The 16,076-nt window shown below is 46.6% G+C and overlaps 1 protein-coding gene across 6 annotated transcripts in view; it reads right to left on the bottom strand.

The window, feature by feature from the left end:
* TBC1D8 (TBC1 domain family member 8) overlaps positions 1-16,076 on the bottom strand; it is a 121,650-nt gene that overhangs the window by 9,182 nt on the left and 96,392 nt on the right. For 2 of the 6 annotated variants that reach the window (XM_030838777.2, XM_030838781.2), the window contains exons 10-17: positions 14,452-14,666; positions 13,487-13,604; positions 10,748-11,033; positions 9,848-9,977; positions 9,613-9,711; positions 8,968-9,036; positions 3,214-3,454; positions 2,288-2,353 (exon numbers count right to left, since the gene is read on the bottom strand). In XM_030838777.2, the coding sequence (XP_030694637.2) occupies positions 2,288-2,353; positions 3,214-3,454; positions 8,968-9,036; positions 9,613-9,711; positions 9,848-9,977; positions 10,748-11,033; positions 13,487-13,604; positions 14,452-14,666 (1,224 nt within the window). Of the gene's footprint in view, positions 1-668; positions 2,189-2,287; positions 2,354-3,213; positions 6,204-6,692; positions 8,648-8,967; positions 9,037-9,612; positions 9,712-9,847; positions 9,978-10,747; positions 11,034-13,486; positions 13,605-14,451; positions 14,667-16,076 lie in introns of those variants that run through there. The other 4 variants (XM_060309183.1, XR_009566110.1, XR_009566111.1 and 1 more) reach the window with 4 other exon arrangements.

The raw sequence follows: 16,076 nt of genomic DNA, 5'->3' as shown, positions 1-16,076 counted from the left end.
GTAAAGCTAGATCAACCACTTACAAAGCTAATATAAAGGTTAAAAGACAAAAGTATTGGGTTGGCCAAAAAGTTCGTTTGGAGTTTTCTGCAACATCTTTCAGAAGAACCTGAATGAACTTTTTGGCCAATCCAATAGTACAATTAACTACACCAGATTTGATTAAGGGATATACAAAATAGAAATATGTAAAATATCACATCAAAAACAAAACGTAGGGGGAGGGAATAAAAATACAGAGTTTTTAGAATACACTTAAACTTAAGTTGCTATCAACTTAAAACAGACTGTTATATATATAGGCTGTCATATAGTGAACCTTGTGATTAACTACATAGCAAAAACCTACACAAAAGATAATGAGAAAGAAATCCAAATATAACACTGAAGAATGTCATCAAACCACAAGGGAAGCGAAAAAAGAGAAAAAGAGCAGACAGGAACTACAAAAAACAATTAACAAAATAGCAATAAGTGTATACCTCTCAATAATTACTTTAAGTGTAAATAGACTAAATTCTCCAATCAAAAGACAGAGTGGCGGAATAGATGAAAAACCAAGACTCATCTACATGCTTGCCTACAAGAGACTCACTTCAGATGGAAGGACACAAACTGAAAGTGAAGGGATGGAAAAGACAGTCCCTGCAAATGAAAGCAAAAAGAAATCTGGGGTGGCTATACTTTTATTGGGCAAAATAGACTCTAAAACAAAAACTGTAATAAAAGGCAAAGAAGAGCATTACATATTGATAAAAGGATCAACCCAACAAGAAGATATAACATTTGTAAATATTTATACACCCAAGAGCAGCACATCTAAATAAATAAAGCAAATATTAACTGACCTAAAGGGATAAATTGACAGCAATACAGTACTAGTAGGGGACTTTAAGACCCCACTTACATTAATGGATAGAACATCCAGACAGAAAATCAATAATGAAGCATCAGCCTTAAACCACATATATATACAAAACATTCCATCCAAAAGTAGCAGAATTTTTAAATTTTTAAATTTAAAGCAGGGTTTTAAAAAATTTAATTCAACAATACATTAAATGGATTATATACCATGACCAAGTGGGATTTATTACAGGGATGTAAGGATGGTTCAGCATCCACAAATCAACATGATACACCACATTAACAAAATGAAGGATAAAAAACACACAACTGTCTCATTAGATGCAGAAAAAGCATTTGACAAAATTCAACATCCACTTATGATTAAAAACTCTCATCAAAGTGGTTATTTAGGGACCATACCTCAACGTAATAAAGGCCATATGACAAACTCACAGCTAACATTATAATCAATGGTGACAAGCTAAAAGCTTTTCCCCTAAGATCAGGAACAAGACAAGGATGCCTACTCTTGCCACTTTTATTCAACACGGTATCGGAAGTGTTAGCCCAAACAATTAGGCAAGAAAAAGAAATAAAAGGGAAGGAAGAAGTAAAACTGTCAGATACCATATATATAGCAAACCTTAAAGGCTCCACCAAAAATTCTTGGAATAAATGAATTCAGTAAAGTTGCGCACACACATACATACACACAATGGAATACTACTCAGCCATGAAAAAGAAGGAAATCTTGTCGTTTGCAACAATACAGATGGACCTTGAGGGCATTATGCTAAGCAAAATAAGTCAGAGAAAAACAAATACTGTATGATTTCAGTCATATATGCAATCTAAAAAAATGAAACAAATGAATAAAACAACACCCATCGACTGTTGGTTACCAGAGGGGAAAGGGGTGGGGGGGGGTGGGCAAAATGGGTGAAGGGGGTCAATTTTATGGGGACAAATGGTAATCAGATTTACTGTGGTGATCACTTTGTAGTGTATACAAAGACTGAACTATCATGCTTTACACCTGAAACTAGTATAATACCAATTTTACCTCAATTTTTCAAAAAACAGTAAGCTAAGATAACCATCTGTAAGGCAACCAGGGTTTGTCTTCCCCCACATTCCACAGGCCCGTGGTTCTCAAAGTGCGGTCCTCGGACCTAGCGGATTAGAAACCGGGGTGGGCCAGGTATCCTGTATTATAACAAGCCATCCAGATGATTCTGATGTACACTCGAGTCTGGGAACCCCTGCCACAGGCCATACAATGTGGTACTCAAAATCTGTCATCAGCCACCCCGAACCAGAAACATCTGTTGCCTCAAGTCTAAATAAATTTAAAAAGACAAGAACCTCAAGGTCATGCACAAAGCTGATTTATGTCAAGGCAGAACAGAGCCTAAGTTTTCTACTTGGAATTTCTTACCTGGAGGGATATGAAGCCTATATAACAGTTTAATTTTCTCATTCATTTCTCCATTATACATAATATCTGCAAAATCCAAAAAGAGAGAGAGAGACTGAGTACATGCAAATGGTTTAAGTACATGTGTCAGGACACAAAGTCACTGTAGAGAGAACGTAGTAAGGTCAGTGTCTGTTGACCTGACACTTCACCTACTGCTACCCAGACAGTGTGTACCTGAAAGGAAAATGTGAAGGGTAGTGACTGGTGACTGTTGAGCGGCAACATAACCTCAGGAATTTTGTCTGGCCTCATACCTTCTGAAAGATTGTAATTTTAGCTGCAAGAGTTAGGAATGTGCGGGGGGGGGGGGGTGCGGGGAGGGATAAATTAGGAGGCTAGGATTAACATATACACACTACTATGCATAAAATAGACAACCAACAAGGACCTACTGTAGAGGACAAGGAACTATACTCAATAGTGTGTAATAACCTATAAGGGAAAAGAATCTGAAAAAGAATATATATATATACACACAACACACACACATATGTATGTATAACTGAATCTCTGTGCTGTGCACCTGAAACTTACACGATATTGTAAATCAACTATACTTCAATTTTAAATTTATTTTTTTTAAAAAAATGTGTCTCAGGACACATTCCTAACAAGACACCACCACACCCTGGGTGCCCAGGAGAACAAGGTCAACAACCATGTATGTTGAGAGCCTGGGCTGCCCTCCCACCACCCGCTTAGGAAACATAAAAGTGGTCACGAGAGGAGCCTGCAGAGGGACTTTTAAAATCCCCAAATCACGGCAGGCGACTCCCAAACCCATTTCACTGAGTGGATGTGCCTGCGTGACAGTCTACTTGTCTTGTGTTCACAGACTCACGTCCCAAATGAACTCACTGCAGGAAAGACCCCCAGAGTCATACCAAGACAGCTCACGAATGCTTTGAATTCGATCAGATGGTCCATGTTTTCATCCAGGAGCCTGAAAGTCCTTTCAGCGAGGATTTCTGTGTGGGCCCCGCAGGTCCACGGCGAGACGAGCTGAAACAGGCGTGCAAACTGCCGGGCGTCTATGCGGTACTGCTCCGCGTAGGGCCTGCTGGGGTCATGGCGCAGGGCCACGGGCCTGGGCTGCTCCCAGTAGCAGCTCATCATGTGTTCTCTCTAACAGGGGAGCGAGAGGGGTCTGTGAGGGGCGGCGGCCCCCATGGGAGGCCGCACACGTAAAGGCCAAAGCCAACACAGCCTTCTCTCCTGACTTGCTTTGCCTCGTAAAATTCAGTATTGAATAAGCAACATTATAAAACAAACAAATGAAAAAATTAACTCACAATCTCACCACTCCAACCAGAAATGTAGTTACAGGTAACCCTGTAGTAACAAGCAAAAACTTCTTCCTTTTTATTAAGGTTTCTTTTTTCATTGTAGCAGAATATACATAACAAAATTTACCATTTTAACAATTTTTAAATGTACAGTTCAGCTGCCATAGTTTTGTTTTGTTTAATTTTGGCCACACTGCACAGCTTATGGGATCTTAGTTCCCCGACCAGGGAATTGAACCTGGACCCACAGCAGTGAGAGCGCAGAGTCCTAACCACTGGACCGCCAGGGAACTCCCCTGCCATAGTTTTAATTATTGAAATCATACAATTTTTATTCTGGTATTTTTTCTTAAATCATATTATTTGAAAGTCAGAAAGTACTAGACAAATCTATAGGATACAGAAGAAACTATTTACCCTGGTAACCTGTGAGGATGGAAAACGGGGGCAGGGACCCAGATGGAGAAGCAAGCTTTTTTATATGTTCTGAATTTTCAACCACATGAATATATTAACAATTCAAAAAAGTAAAAGTAAAAAAAGCAAAGGCAATTTGAAGTCTTGGGAATAAACTGAAAACTAAAGCAATCAAAACTGACCCTGTCGCCTAGGACCAGGTTAGCCTCTTTAGAATGTTTCTTTTACACCTGTACTAAATCACCTCTTGGGACATCTCAACTCACCTGAAATAGTTCCCAATGACTGCAGGGTTCTTCACGATTTCAATGCCCTCTGCCCATAAGGATGGCACAGAAACAAGTACAGATGCTATAATATCCAAGTGCCTATCCTTGGATGGAAACCAAAATGCCATCTATAATTTTACTGCATATTCTCTGGAGCCATGTTCCTTAAATAGCCTTTGCAGAATCAGGAAAAGTATCATAAGAATGTTCAAGTGTGAAACAAAGGTCTGATAAATTCCCATTCCTCAAACCCAAGACACACTGTGAATTTGCGTGTATATCTGCCACCCTGTGATGCTAGAGGCCCTCAGAATCCTACCCAGAAGAAAACAGTTATAAAGGCCAAGGACTAGTACAACCAGTTTACACAGAATCCTACAGAAAAGTCAATATAAAAACAGGCAAAGGATATGAAGAGATGATACAAGAAAGTATATGATTAGCCAATAAACTTATGAAAGGGCACTCAACCTCACTAACGAGTAAACAAATGTTAAGTTAAAATGAAATGCAATTTTCTACACAACTAGTAAAATTTTAAAAGATCCATAATGTTAAATGCTGGGTGAGTGGGGAACATAGGAAATGAGCACCCTTAGGCATCATCAGTAGAACTGAAATTTGAAAAATCTAAAACGCTTTAGCAATAGTGACTAAAACTTGGTTTGTGCATCCCTAAGGAACCCATCCTACAGAAACGGCAGCACAGGTGTCCCAAGAAAGGCACAAGCATGCTTGATACAGCACTGTTTATAAAGCAGAAAAAACTGGAAATGAGATAAATGTCCCTCAGCAGGTGAATGGTTAATAAAGTATGGTTAAGCCCTACCATCAAATCCTGCAGCCATTAAAAAAGAACGAGAAAAGATCTGTACATACTGAATCTACAAAAATGTCACAGGCACTGTTTCAGGTCCTGAGTATTTCCAAAAGTAGTCAATGACATCAAGTGTGTATTATATTGTTCCCATCTTACTTGAAGAGAGAAGACTAATGAAGCTGTTTTCAATTTCAGAGGATAAGGGACAGACATCGCAAATCTAAATTTACGTAATTTAAAACATTGCTTTATAACCTAGACGGACCTCGAGGACATTACGGTAAGTGAAATAAGTCAGAGAAATACTATATGATCTCATATGTGGAATCTAAAAAAAAAAAAAAAAAAATAGCAACATGGGCTTCCCTGGTGGCACAGTGGTTAAGAATCCACCTGCCAATGCAGAGGACACGGGTTCGAGCCCTGGTCCGGGAAGAACTCACATGCTGCAGAGCAACTAAGCCTGTGCACCACAACTACTGAGCCTGTGCTCTAGAGCCCACGAGCCACAACTACTGAGCCGCGTGCCACAACTACTGAAGCCCACACGCCTAGAGCCCATGCTCCACAACAAGAGAAGCCACCGCAATGAGAAGCCTGCACACCGCAACCAAGAGTAGCTCCCATTCGCTGCAACTAGAGAAAGCCCGCGTGCAGCAACAAAGACCCAACGCAGCCAAAAATAAAATAAATTCAAACAAACAAACAAACCCAAAGTCATAGAAAAGGATCAGATTCGTGGTTACCAGAGGCTGGGGCTGGCCGTGGGTGCGGGTTATAGAACGGGGTGAAGGGGCTCAAAAGGTACAAATCTCCGGTTATAAGATAAATAAGTCCTGGGATGTATGTACAACACGACAACTATAGTTATCACTGCTGTACGGTATATTTGAAAGTTGCTAAGAGAGTAGATCCTAAAAGTTCTCGTCACAAGAAAAAAATCATTTTTGTTCTTTTTTTGGTATCTATAAACATATGACATGATGGATGTTAACTTACTGCGCATCATTTCGCAATACATGTAAGTCATTATGCTGTACACCTTAAACTTAGTGCTGTAGGTCAATTATACCTCAATAAAACTGAAAGAAAAGAAAGAATTGCATTAAGGCATAAAAGAAAGATTGCTTTCCATTCAGAATAAAAATAGATTTCATTAAGTACACACTGTTCATCTTTAATAGGAAAGAGTATGTAAAGGAGACAGAGCAGGCTATTCCTTGTTGACATAGAGAATGGTCACACCTGTACGTTCCAGGCTTCGGGAAGGAGGCAATGAAGTCAAGGAATGGACTCCTTAATAAGACCCTATCACACATTTATACAACAATGTAAGGGTATCTCTATGTGGCCCTTTCCCTTGGGAAAACGAATTTCTGATTCAAGAGACAAGAGGTGCATGTAAAACCCAACTAGGGACCATTATACCTCACAGTACTTAAAGAAGCATTAAAATATAAGAGGCCAGATTATGAAAGCCAAGGGAATTCAGGGAAGGTCAGCAGCAAGGGGGGCAGTGGGAGCAGGGGAGGACAGCCTGAGGCGGGTTCCGTGGCGGTGAGGATGGCTCTGGGCACATAAAGGAGGTACCTCAGGCTGTATGACGGAATTAGACACCATGATGATGACGCTACTGTCCTGGAATTTCTTTTGGAAGTGCATTTTGAAATTGGTCTTGTATTTACAGTTGAAGTTTATATTCATAGTTAGTCCTACACAAATGAAAGGCCTGCAGAGCTAAAAAAAAAAAAAAAATACGAAAATAAATTTCACCCACATTGTTCACAGAAAAGATAGAAATAGGACACAGGAAATAGCTGTCTGTCTTCTTTAAATACTCCTTGTATGACAGATTAATGATACAGTTAGTACTTAATGAAACTTATTTTTATGATGAATTTAAGGCAGTCTCTTAAGTCATATAAATTCAAATGTGAGACGTCTTATTCTCTCAAATTGAGGTTAGCCCTAAGTAAGTCAAAGACGTTTTATGCTAAACAACACGTTTGTTAACCTGCTTTTGTGTTTCTAGTACTCCCTGTTTTTCCTCCTTGAAAGTCAAAGAGAGGTGGCGGTGTGGGACACTAAGTCACCTCTGGCTTCGTATTTTCTCTACATGCAACAGAGGAAACTATGAAACTTGAAACCCGGTGAGGTTTACAGGAGACGTAGCCTGAGGACTCATCACGCATCCTGCTGACCAGGCGTGAGGAGTGCCGGGAACCTACTAAGCCAGCCACCATGTCAGTGACCACAGGGAGATGTGACACGACAGCCCCAGGAAGGGTCAGACAGTATCTGCGGCTCTGCTCAGGAGACCTAAGTGCTGCTTCGGATTATCTTGCGCACGCGGCCCTTTGAGTGCAGAAGTGCTGGCGGCTCAGAGGCCCCGCCAGGACAGCTCCGGTGGCCGACTCCTCCGGGCTGGCCTGCTTTCTGCGGCTGTCTTCTCCCCGCTTCACTGCCAGGCTGTAGGGAGTGGGTCCACTGTCTGCCTCTCTTCCCCATTTTTACTGACTTGTTTCGAGCAAGAGAAAAGGCACCTGAAAATGGTCTTTGCAGGGTGATTTAATTCAGCAAGTCTTCCACCTAAATATCCAAATAGTCGAAATACAGTTTAGCATGGTAAGTATTACCAACATGACAGGTTTCAAATGATTTAAAAATGAGTAAGACCATAGGGCAATGTGAAAAAGTGTTAATGACAGCATCAGGGGAAAACAGAACATAAAGTAGCAGGCAGACCAGCCACACAAACACAAGAATATGTACACACGTCATGTGGGTGAGGCTATGATTAAAAAGTATTTGAGGTGATACAGGGAATTGTATTCAATATCTTGTAAAAACCTATAATGAAGAAGAATATACGTATGGGACTTCCCTGGTGGTCCAGTGGCTAAGACTCCACGCTCCCCATGCAGGGGGCCCGGTTCGATCCCTGCTCAGGGAACTAGATCCCACGTGCATGCCGCAACTAAAGATCCCCCATGCGGCAACTAAAACATGAAAAAGATCCCGCATGCTGCAACGAAGACCCCGCACACGGCAACAACAAAGATCCTGCGTGCCACAACTAAGACCAGCCACAGCCAAACAAATATTTTTTAAAAAAAGAATATATATACGTATAACTGAATCACTGTGCTGTATACCAGAAGCTAACACAACATTGTGAATCAACTATACTTCAATTTTAAAAAATAATAATAGAAAAAAGTATACGAGGTGATCATTTCAATAAGGGTCACTGTTGCATCCACTATTTTTTTTTGTATTTTTTTAAATAAATTTATTTATTTTTGGCTGCGTTGGGTCTTTGTTGCTGTGCGAGGGCTTTCTCTAGTCGCGGTGAGCGGGGGCTACTCTTCATTGTGGTGCGCAGGCTTCTCTTGTTGCGGAGCACGGGCTCTAGGCGCACGGGCTTCAGTAGTTGTGGCACGTGGGCTCAGTAGTTGTGGCTCACAGGCTTAGTTGCTCCGCAGCATGTGGGATCTTCCCGGACCAGGGATCGAACCCAGGTCCCCTGCACTGGCAGGCGGATTCTTAACCACTGCCCCACCAGGGAAGTCCCTGAATCCACTATTGACTGGGGACTCGGCCTAGGGCAGTGAAGGACGCGTCCCCAGCACTGAGGGCCTATCAGCCGAGCGCAACAGCATCCGTGCTCGGGCCCAGGAGGCACGGCCAAGCCAGAGCTGGCCAGGGGGCCGCTCCAGCCTCGCTGCCACCCAACAGGCACATGCCGACCCCTCCAGCCTCTGCACCCTCCCGCAGGCAGGCGATGACATCAGCTGGGGCCTGGCTCAGGGCCTGTCACTCCCTCATCCTCCCAGATTTTCCTACCTTGAATAAATCGTAGAGTTCCTCTAGGTCTTCTGGAAGGACTGAGACTTCGGGGATAACGACTCGCAGCTTGAGGAAAGAACAAACGGTCATGGAGTGAACTCTGCCTGCCCCTGGGAGGACCAGAGGCCGAGAGGGCGCGTCCCGCTGGGGTGGACGCCAGGCGCCCAGCTCCTCCCGGGACAGAGTCTGTTCCCATCACAGAGATCACTTTATGGCAGCTCTCTCAGGGCTTTTTATCCTCAACTTTTCTGATTCACACGTCCGTGACTCAGGACAAGCATTTTAAGTCCTAATGGGAGTAAACAGTAGCAAGGCTACAGCTTGGGCAGGAAGTTCCTCCTGCACAGCCATCAACACTGCAGGCCCTCGGTGCCGGGCATGCTCTATACTGCCCCTCATTTAAGCCCACACGGGGGTTAGTATTATCCTCATTTTACAATCAGGGAGACCGAGGCTCACAGTAGTTAGTTTGCTCACCATCTGTCTGACTCTCAAACTAAACCCACGCTCTTTCTCCACCAGCTCACCCTGTCAGGTTGTTAATTCAATGCAAAAAAAAAAAAAGCTGGCTTTCTCCTGTTAGGAGACCAGCAGGGCACCCAGCCCAGGTCAGCACCTGGCCGCCAGGAGGCCTCTACTCACCACATTCTGCTTTGTGGTGTCTTCGTGGCCCTGCAGGACCCGGATCCTGTGCTTGCAGCGCATGTGCTCGATCTGAGCCACAGACTGGTCTCCGAATTTCTGCAGGGAAGGAAGGGTTCACTCACTCACAGGATCCCTTATGCGTCCGTACAGGAAACAGAAGTAGCCTGGAAAACCTCCCTGGAAGTCCATCTCCCAAGAGAGCTGGGCTGGGGCAGGGATGGGGCCCAGGTACCTCGTAGGAGTCCCGGATCAGGTCGGCAATGTCGGTCATGGGACAGGGCTCCTGGTCATCCGAGAAAAAGGCATGGTGGCTGCCTAGCGGGGGTCCAGGGCTATCCTCGTTCTTGATGTGATCCAGAAACCTGGGCACACCATCCACCGGAAAAGCACAGGTTTACCCTCCCCTGGGCACCATGCGACACCTGCCTTCACAGGGGCCCCTGGACACGTGGCAGCAACTGTCAAACCAGCTCGTCTGCCTCCAAACGGTGGGAGAGTGCCAGGCAGCAACTGCTACACTCATTTTAGAGAAAACGAGAGACGTGCGTGAAGCCAGACTTGTGGACCTGGGCGCTACGGGAAGGTTTCCCGGGGTCTGTGACTCTCCAGTGACATAAATACAAAATCCTGTGCATACTGCAATTTTAAGCTTCCACAGTATTCTGAAAAGGAGCTTTTCATTTGTCATCCAACTTGCCCTCAGCTCCAAGGGACCCGGGTTCCCGTCCTCAGCTTCGCGGGACTTTGCCTCCCCTACAACGCACCATCCCCTATGCACAAAATGTCCAAATCCTCCAGCTGGCGGCCTGAGGCCCACGTTTTCCCGTGTCCGCCTGCCCGCCCCCGTTCAAGGCCACTATGAGTCCCTCTCGACTAAGGACACTTGAACCTGCTCAGAGAAAGGCACCGATACCCTCGCCCCTCCTGCCTCTCACTTGGCGGACAGGAGCGAGGGAAGGCAGACTCCTCACCGCACACGGGTGACGGGGCTGCCTGATGGCCTGGCCCTGGGGGCACATGGGGTGACAAGTGGTAGAGTGGAAGAACTCCCACAGCGACAGCCCGGCTGCCTGGACCTGCCGCCTGGCTCCTGGAGTCCCGCTGCTGCCCCTCCACCCCAGGCGGTCCCCACCTGCTGAGGACCATCAAGGCCTGGCTGTCGTCCTTGCTGCTGCACAGGTCCTCGGCGTTGGCCTCCAGCACGGCCAGCCCCAGCTGGAAGATGGCCTTGATGCCATCGTAGAAGAAGCAGTCGACCACGTTCACTGCGCTCTCCAGGGGCATGATGCTGAGGAACAGCGTCAGGAACCAGGAGAGGGAGATGGACGCCAGGGCCGAGAGGTCGTGCATGTGCTCCGCCAGCTCAGGGAGCTGCTCCTTGATGAGCTCCTCGAAGACCGACTGGTCCACCTGGGCCCCTGGGAAAGGAGGCCACAGAGATGGGGGAGAGAGTCACTCCCTCCAAAGTCAGCCCCAAATTAAAACGACTCTGAGATACGCACAACGATGAAACGGGACTGGAGGCCAGAAAAGGACTTACACTTAGTTAGTTCACTGGTTTTTGATGTTTTGACCAAGGTAATTCTATGGGGAAAGGACAGTATTTTCAAAAAATAGTTGTGAATTGGGACTTCCCTAGCGGTCCAGTGGTTAGGACTCGGCGCTTTCACTGCTGTGGGCCCGGGTCCAAACCCTGGTCAGGGAACTCAGATCCTACAAGCCACACAGCATGGACAAAAAAAAAAAAAAAAAAAAAAAGTGCCGAATCCAGTGGATATCTGCATGGCGTGGGGAAGACAGGAAAAAGGCAAAATTTCTTAGGACACAAAAGCATTAACCATAGAAAAAAATTACAAATTGGACTTCACCAAGATTAACGACTGGTGTTCTTCAAAAGAGACCATTAATGAAATGAAAATGCAAACTTCAAACTTGGAGAAAATATTTGCGATACATATACCTGACAGAGGTTTCATAATCACAATAAAGAACTGATGCAACTTAGTTGTAAGAAATCAATGACCAAATCTTTTTCTAAAAAGAGGTAAAATTTGGACACTTCAAAAGTGATGATAAATAAATGGCCAGTAGGCACAGAAAAGCAGGTGCAACGTCATTAACAATTATCAGAGAAATGCAAATTAAAACCATCAGGACATTCCGTTTCTTACCCACTAGGATGGCTAAAATTAAAAAGACAATTCCAAGTGCTAACAGGGATGCAGAGCAACTGGAACTCTCACACATTGCTGGTGTGAGATAATATGAAGGCATTTCATCCACTTTGGAAAACTGACAGTTTCTTATAAAGTTAAGCATTCATCTAACTATGACCCAGGAATTCTACTCCTGGGTAAAGACAAAGAAAACTGACAATATACATTCCAAAAAGACTCATACGTGAATGTTCATTGCAACTCTATTTATAATAGAAGAAACTGGAAACTCAAATGTCTATCAACAGGTGACTGGATGAACAAATCATGGTACGAATGTACAGTGAAATACTACTCAGCAGTGAAAAGGAACTGCTGACGCGCCAACAACGTCGTGTTATGCGAAGGAAGCCAGAACATTCTCTATTATTATGTGTATTCCAAGTTCAAAAATAGGCCAAGTTCATCTGTGGTGACAGAAGTCAGTACCAAGCGTCGCATGTGGCAGGGAAGAGGCAGAAGGGAACTTTGTGGATTATGGAAATGTTCCAAATGTTCTACCCTGTATTGTGGTGGTGGTCACATTATCATGGAGGGTCTACTGATCACTGTTGAGTACCATCTGCCCCATAGCAACACTCCTCACCTAATGAGAGCTTGGACAACATGCTTCCCAATGACTGCGAGGTTCTGGTTACTCCTTGCTGCTCTGTACAACATTAAATACCTCGCGTGATATGAGGTGAAAAGGGAAGGAAACCAATTAACCACTCAGGCACAGGAGGGGGCAGAGGAAGACAGTCAGAGGTCACCAAAAGGCCACCTCCTTCCCAGCCAAGCCCCACCCCACCTTCCTCCGAGTGGTCATCACACTCCTTTGGTCCTTAGACTTCAGCTTTCAAGCATCTTCTTCCTGCCTTGTCCCTACATCCACTCCTTTGCCAAATTCCATCTCGAATTGGTTCTTTTGTTTCTGTTCCCATGGCTGCCGCCCTAATTTTAGGCCATCTCCATCTCTCATTCTGGATTACTAAAAAGTGTCCCTAAGAGTATCACCAGGCCAGAGCAATTTTCATGTCCTTTTCCCCACAAGGAGGTTGCTGGACCACAGAGAGGATGCAAATTCCAATCTCAAGTGCACAAAGGACAGCGGCTCAAGTGCTTGAGCACTGATGGGTCAAACACAGGTTTGCCCAGAGCCCAGGCAGCCATAAATGTGCTTTCTTACAATCAAGCTGTAAGCGAGGCATTTTCCTCCTCTGCCCTTCACGTCGGCCCTCAAGGGTCTCCAGTATTGCTCTACTCCCCTCCTCTCCTGTCTGTACAAACTCCCTGGGTACCAGGAGCAGACCCCCTCCCTTTCCAGGCCTCAGCATCAGTGAAAAATCTCTTTGGTTTTCACTTTTTGATTTGCTTTTTGCGCCTAGGTTTTTCTTTCCTGAAGTTCAGCTATCCACATAATTCGTTTGTTCTTTATCCAAAACCTGTAAGAGTTTGTGGCAAGAGAGCAATCAGGTTGCCACATTCCACTCTTTTGCCAAAACTGTGCAGAGAATTACACTAGTTAGTTTTGCAAATTCAAGAGTCAAAACGGTGTTTGTGCAGAGACTAGCTGAGTGGCACAGGGGACTTTATAACCAGGACTGGTGATCAACATCTCTGCCCTGGCTCGGTCACTACCCCCGGGTACAGAGGGGGAGGAAGGAGGCAGTTACCAATGACTCGATGGTTGAAGTAGTCGGGCAGCATCCGCTCACACACAGCAACCAGCAACCAGAAGGCTTCCTCCTCCTCGGCGTATAGCAGCAGAAGGGAGGTCAGGATGTTCATGGACTGCTCAGGGGGTTCGCAGGGGAGGGGACAGTTACTGACGAGGCCACACAGTGCCACAGAGACATTCAATAACACACAAGCCCAAGTGATCCGCAGAAGTCAAGACTGCACGATGAGAGACCCAGCGTTCCCACCCACCGCGACACCAAGCTGGAACGACCACGGTGTCACCGTGGCCTCACAAGACACACCGGGCTGAGCGATCAGCCACCGCCCCATCCCTGAGCCCACGGTGTGATGCTGGATTGGGCTGTGGAGCACGCCTCAGGCTCAGATCCCACCCAGCTGTCTCTGTGTCTACGTTCGGACGAGACACACACACACACACACACACACACACACATTTCGCTTATGCACAGGAGACGAAGTTTAAAATCCTCTGTTTTTAAGGGTCAGTAGCTTCTCTCACCCAGCCTCGTGCCGGGGTTTTATTTTGTGCTTGCTTACCACTCGGGGGGTGTCTTGCCTCCACTCGTGCATCCTGGAGGAAGGCGATCCACCCCAAACAGCTTTTTCCTCCCCAAATAGCATTTAAAAAAGAATCCCTACGACTTCTGTACGCTCTGGAGGGAGAAAGCTCCCACGGCAGCTTCATGGATACCGTCCTGCAGTGGAGGCCCGGAGACCGTGAAGACTGCACGGCCTCCCGTGGACAGAGGCCCAGCCTGTGCAACGCTCTCCCCGGGCACTGGGTAACGTTGCTCCTTCTGCATCATCAGCCTGACTACACGAGGTTGATTCCCTCCACACGACAGTCCTCGGTACAGACGGCTGAAACACAGACCCGAGGCCTGGGTGGTAGCCCAGGATGGGGGCTGTGACCTCCACCCCACAGCGCACAGCTCACCTGGCAGTACCCGATTCTGGGGTTCCGGTGGGCATAAGCCGTCAGGACTCTCCTCAAAGCAGCGATCCCCGTTTCGTTTTGGAAGGCGGGGTGCTCCGGTAAGGAGCGATGCAGGTCCCGTTCTATCTCCTCTGTCACCAGGCAACACTTTCCCATGGACTCCTCCACCAGGTTGCCATAGTAACCGGGATGCGAGGCGAGGTCAGTGACGGCATCTGATGATTTAAAAGTAACGTTTCAAGGGCGACTGATTACCAGGAGAGAGTCCACATGGGGAGGGGCCTGTCCGGTCAGAGGACCTCAGTGGGGTCCTGCGACCTGAGGGACATAAAAAATAGTTTGAGACCACACACAACCAAAAGGAACTTCAGTTCTGCTAAGAAGAAAAGAGAAAACAAGAAATAACATGGCTTTGCTAAGAATAACCTTATAGAGAGGGGGGAAGAGCTCACACTAGAAATAGCTTTATTACTATGCTTTTAATAAGTTGTATTCCCTGGTAACAGGAGAGAGAGAGAGAGAGAGAGAGAGAGAGAGAGAGAGAGAGAGAGAGAGAGAGAGAGAGAGAGAGAGAGAGAGAGAGAGTGTGTGTGTGTGTGTGTGTGTGTGTGTGTGTGTGTGTGTGTGTGTGTGTGTGTGTGTGTGTGTGTGTGTGTGTGTGTGTGTGTGTGTGTGTGTGTGTGTGTACTTTAGGTGGTGGGATTTTGAGCCGCGTCACTTTCTTTGCTTGCTGCTCCATGTGAATATGGACTGTTTTTATTAAACACAAAAATACTGGGAGGATGCTTTCTGTAAGTCCCCTGTATTTTATTAAATACAAAAATACCCTCCTCTGACAGAGGAAGGGTTTCATGGGCATGCTGTTGGTGGGCAGTGGGAGAGACAGGCCGGGAGGCAGCGGGGAGACTCGGCCTGTGGAACAAGGTGAGCGCTGGGAGGAGAGGGACCAGTAGACACCCGCTCAGCAGCCCCAGCGCCCAGGAGCCAGCCAGCATCGGGTCTGGGTCTGGGCCTCTCGGGTAGCAGAGGAGAGGGGCTGGGCGACTTCGGGGAGAGACGGGGAAGAGGGAGGAGAGAGGTGACCAAGGAGGAGGCCGACCGAGGGAGGAACAGGGACAGGGCGCGGGGAGGACGGGTCCCCAGGCCTAGCCTCCGGGAGAGCACAGCAGGGTCCCCGGGGCAGGCGGAGCCCTGGCCACCCCACCCCTAGCACCCCGAAAGGGTCAGCAGTCACACTGTCCTGGACCACAGGGCCTTCTCTTCCTGCTGGCAGGGCCCCAGCCACTCCACCGCACGGCACCAAACGGCTGACAGAGAAATGCCTGCTCGGAACGCCTCTGGGGACCGCGGCCCGTCTCAGCTCCTCCATCAGCGAGTGTCCTGATGAGAGATGCCCAAGAGCAGCAGCAGGAGAGTCCCCGGTCCAGCGGTGCAGCAGGAGGACGCAGGCGGGAGAGAAAACCCTGCGGCTCTGCCTCGCGGGGACGCTGTGTGCCCCCCACAGAGGAGCGAGCAAGAGGAAGCACGCAAGAGGAAGCGCGCACTGAGGGATTCGCTACAACACACGCAACTCAACACCTTCTGAAGATGTTTTCGTTTCCTCTACTTCAGGACTCACGTCCTAG

The sequence above is a fragment of the Globicephala melas genome, chromosome 12 (assembly GCF_963455315.2).
Source record: "Globicephala melas chromosome 12, mGloMel1.2, whole genome shotgun sequence".
NCBI lineage: Eukaryota > Metazoa > Chordata > Mammalia > Artiodactyla > Delphinidae > Globicephala > Globicephala melas.
The sequence above is the reverse complement of the archived record's forward strand: the minus strand, read 5'-3'. Positions and strand labels throughout refer to the sequence as shown.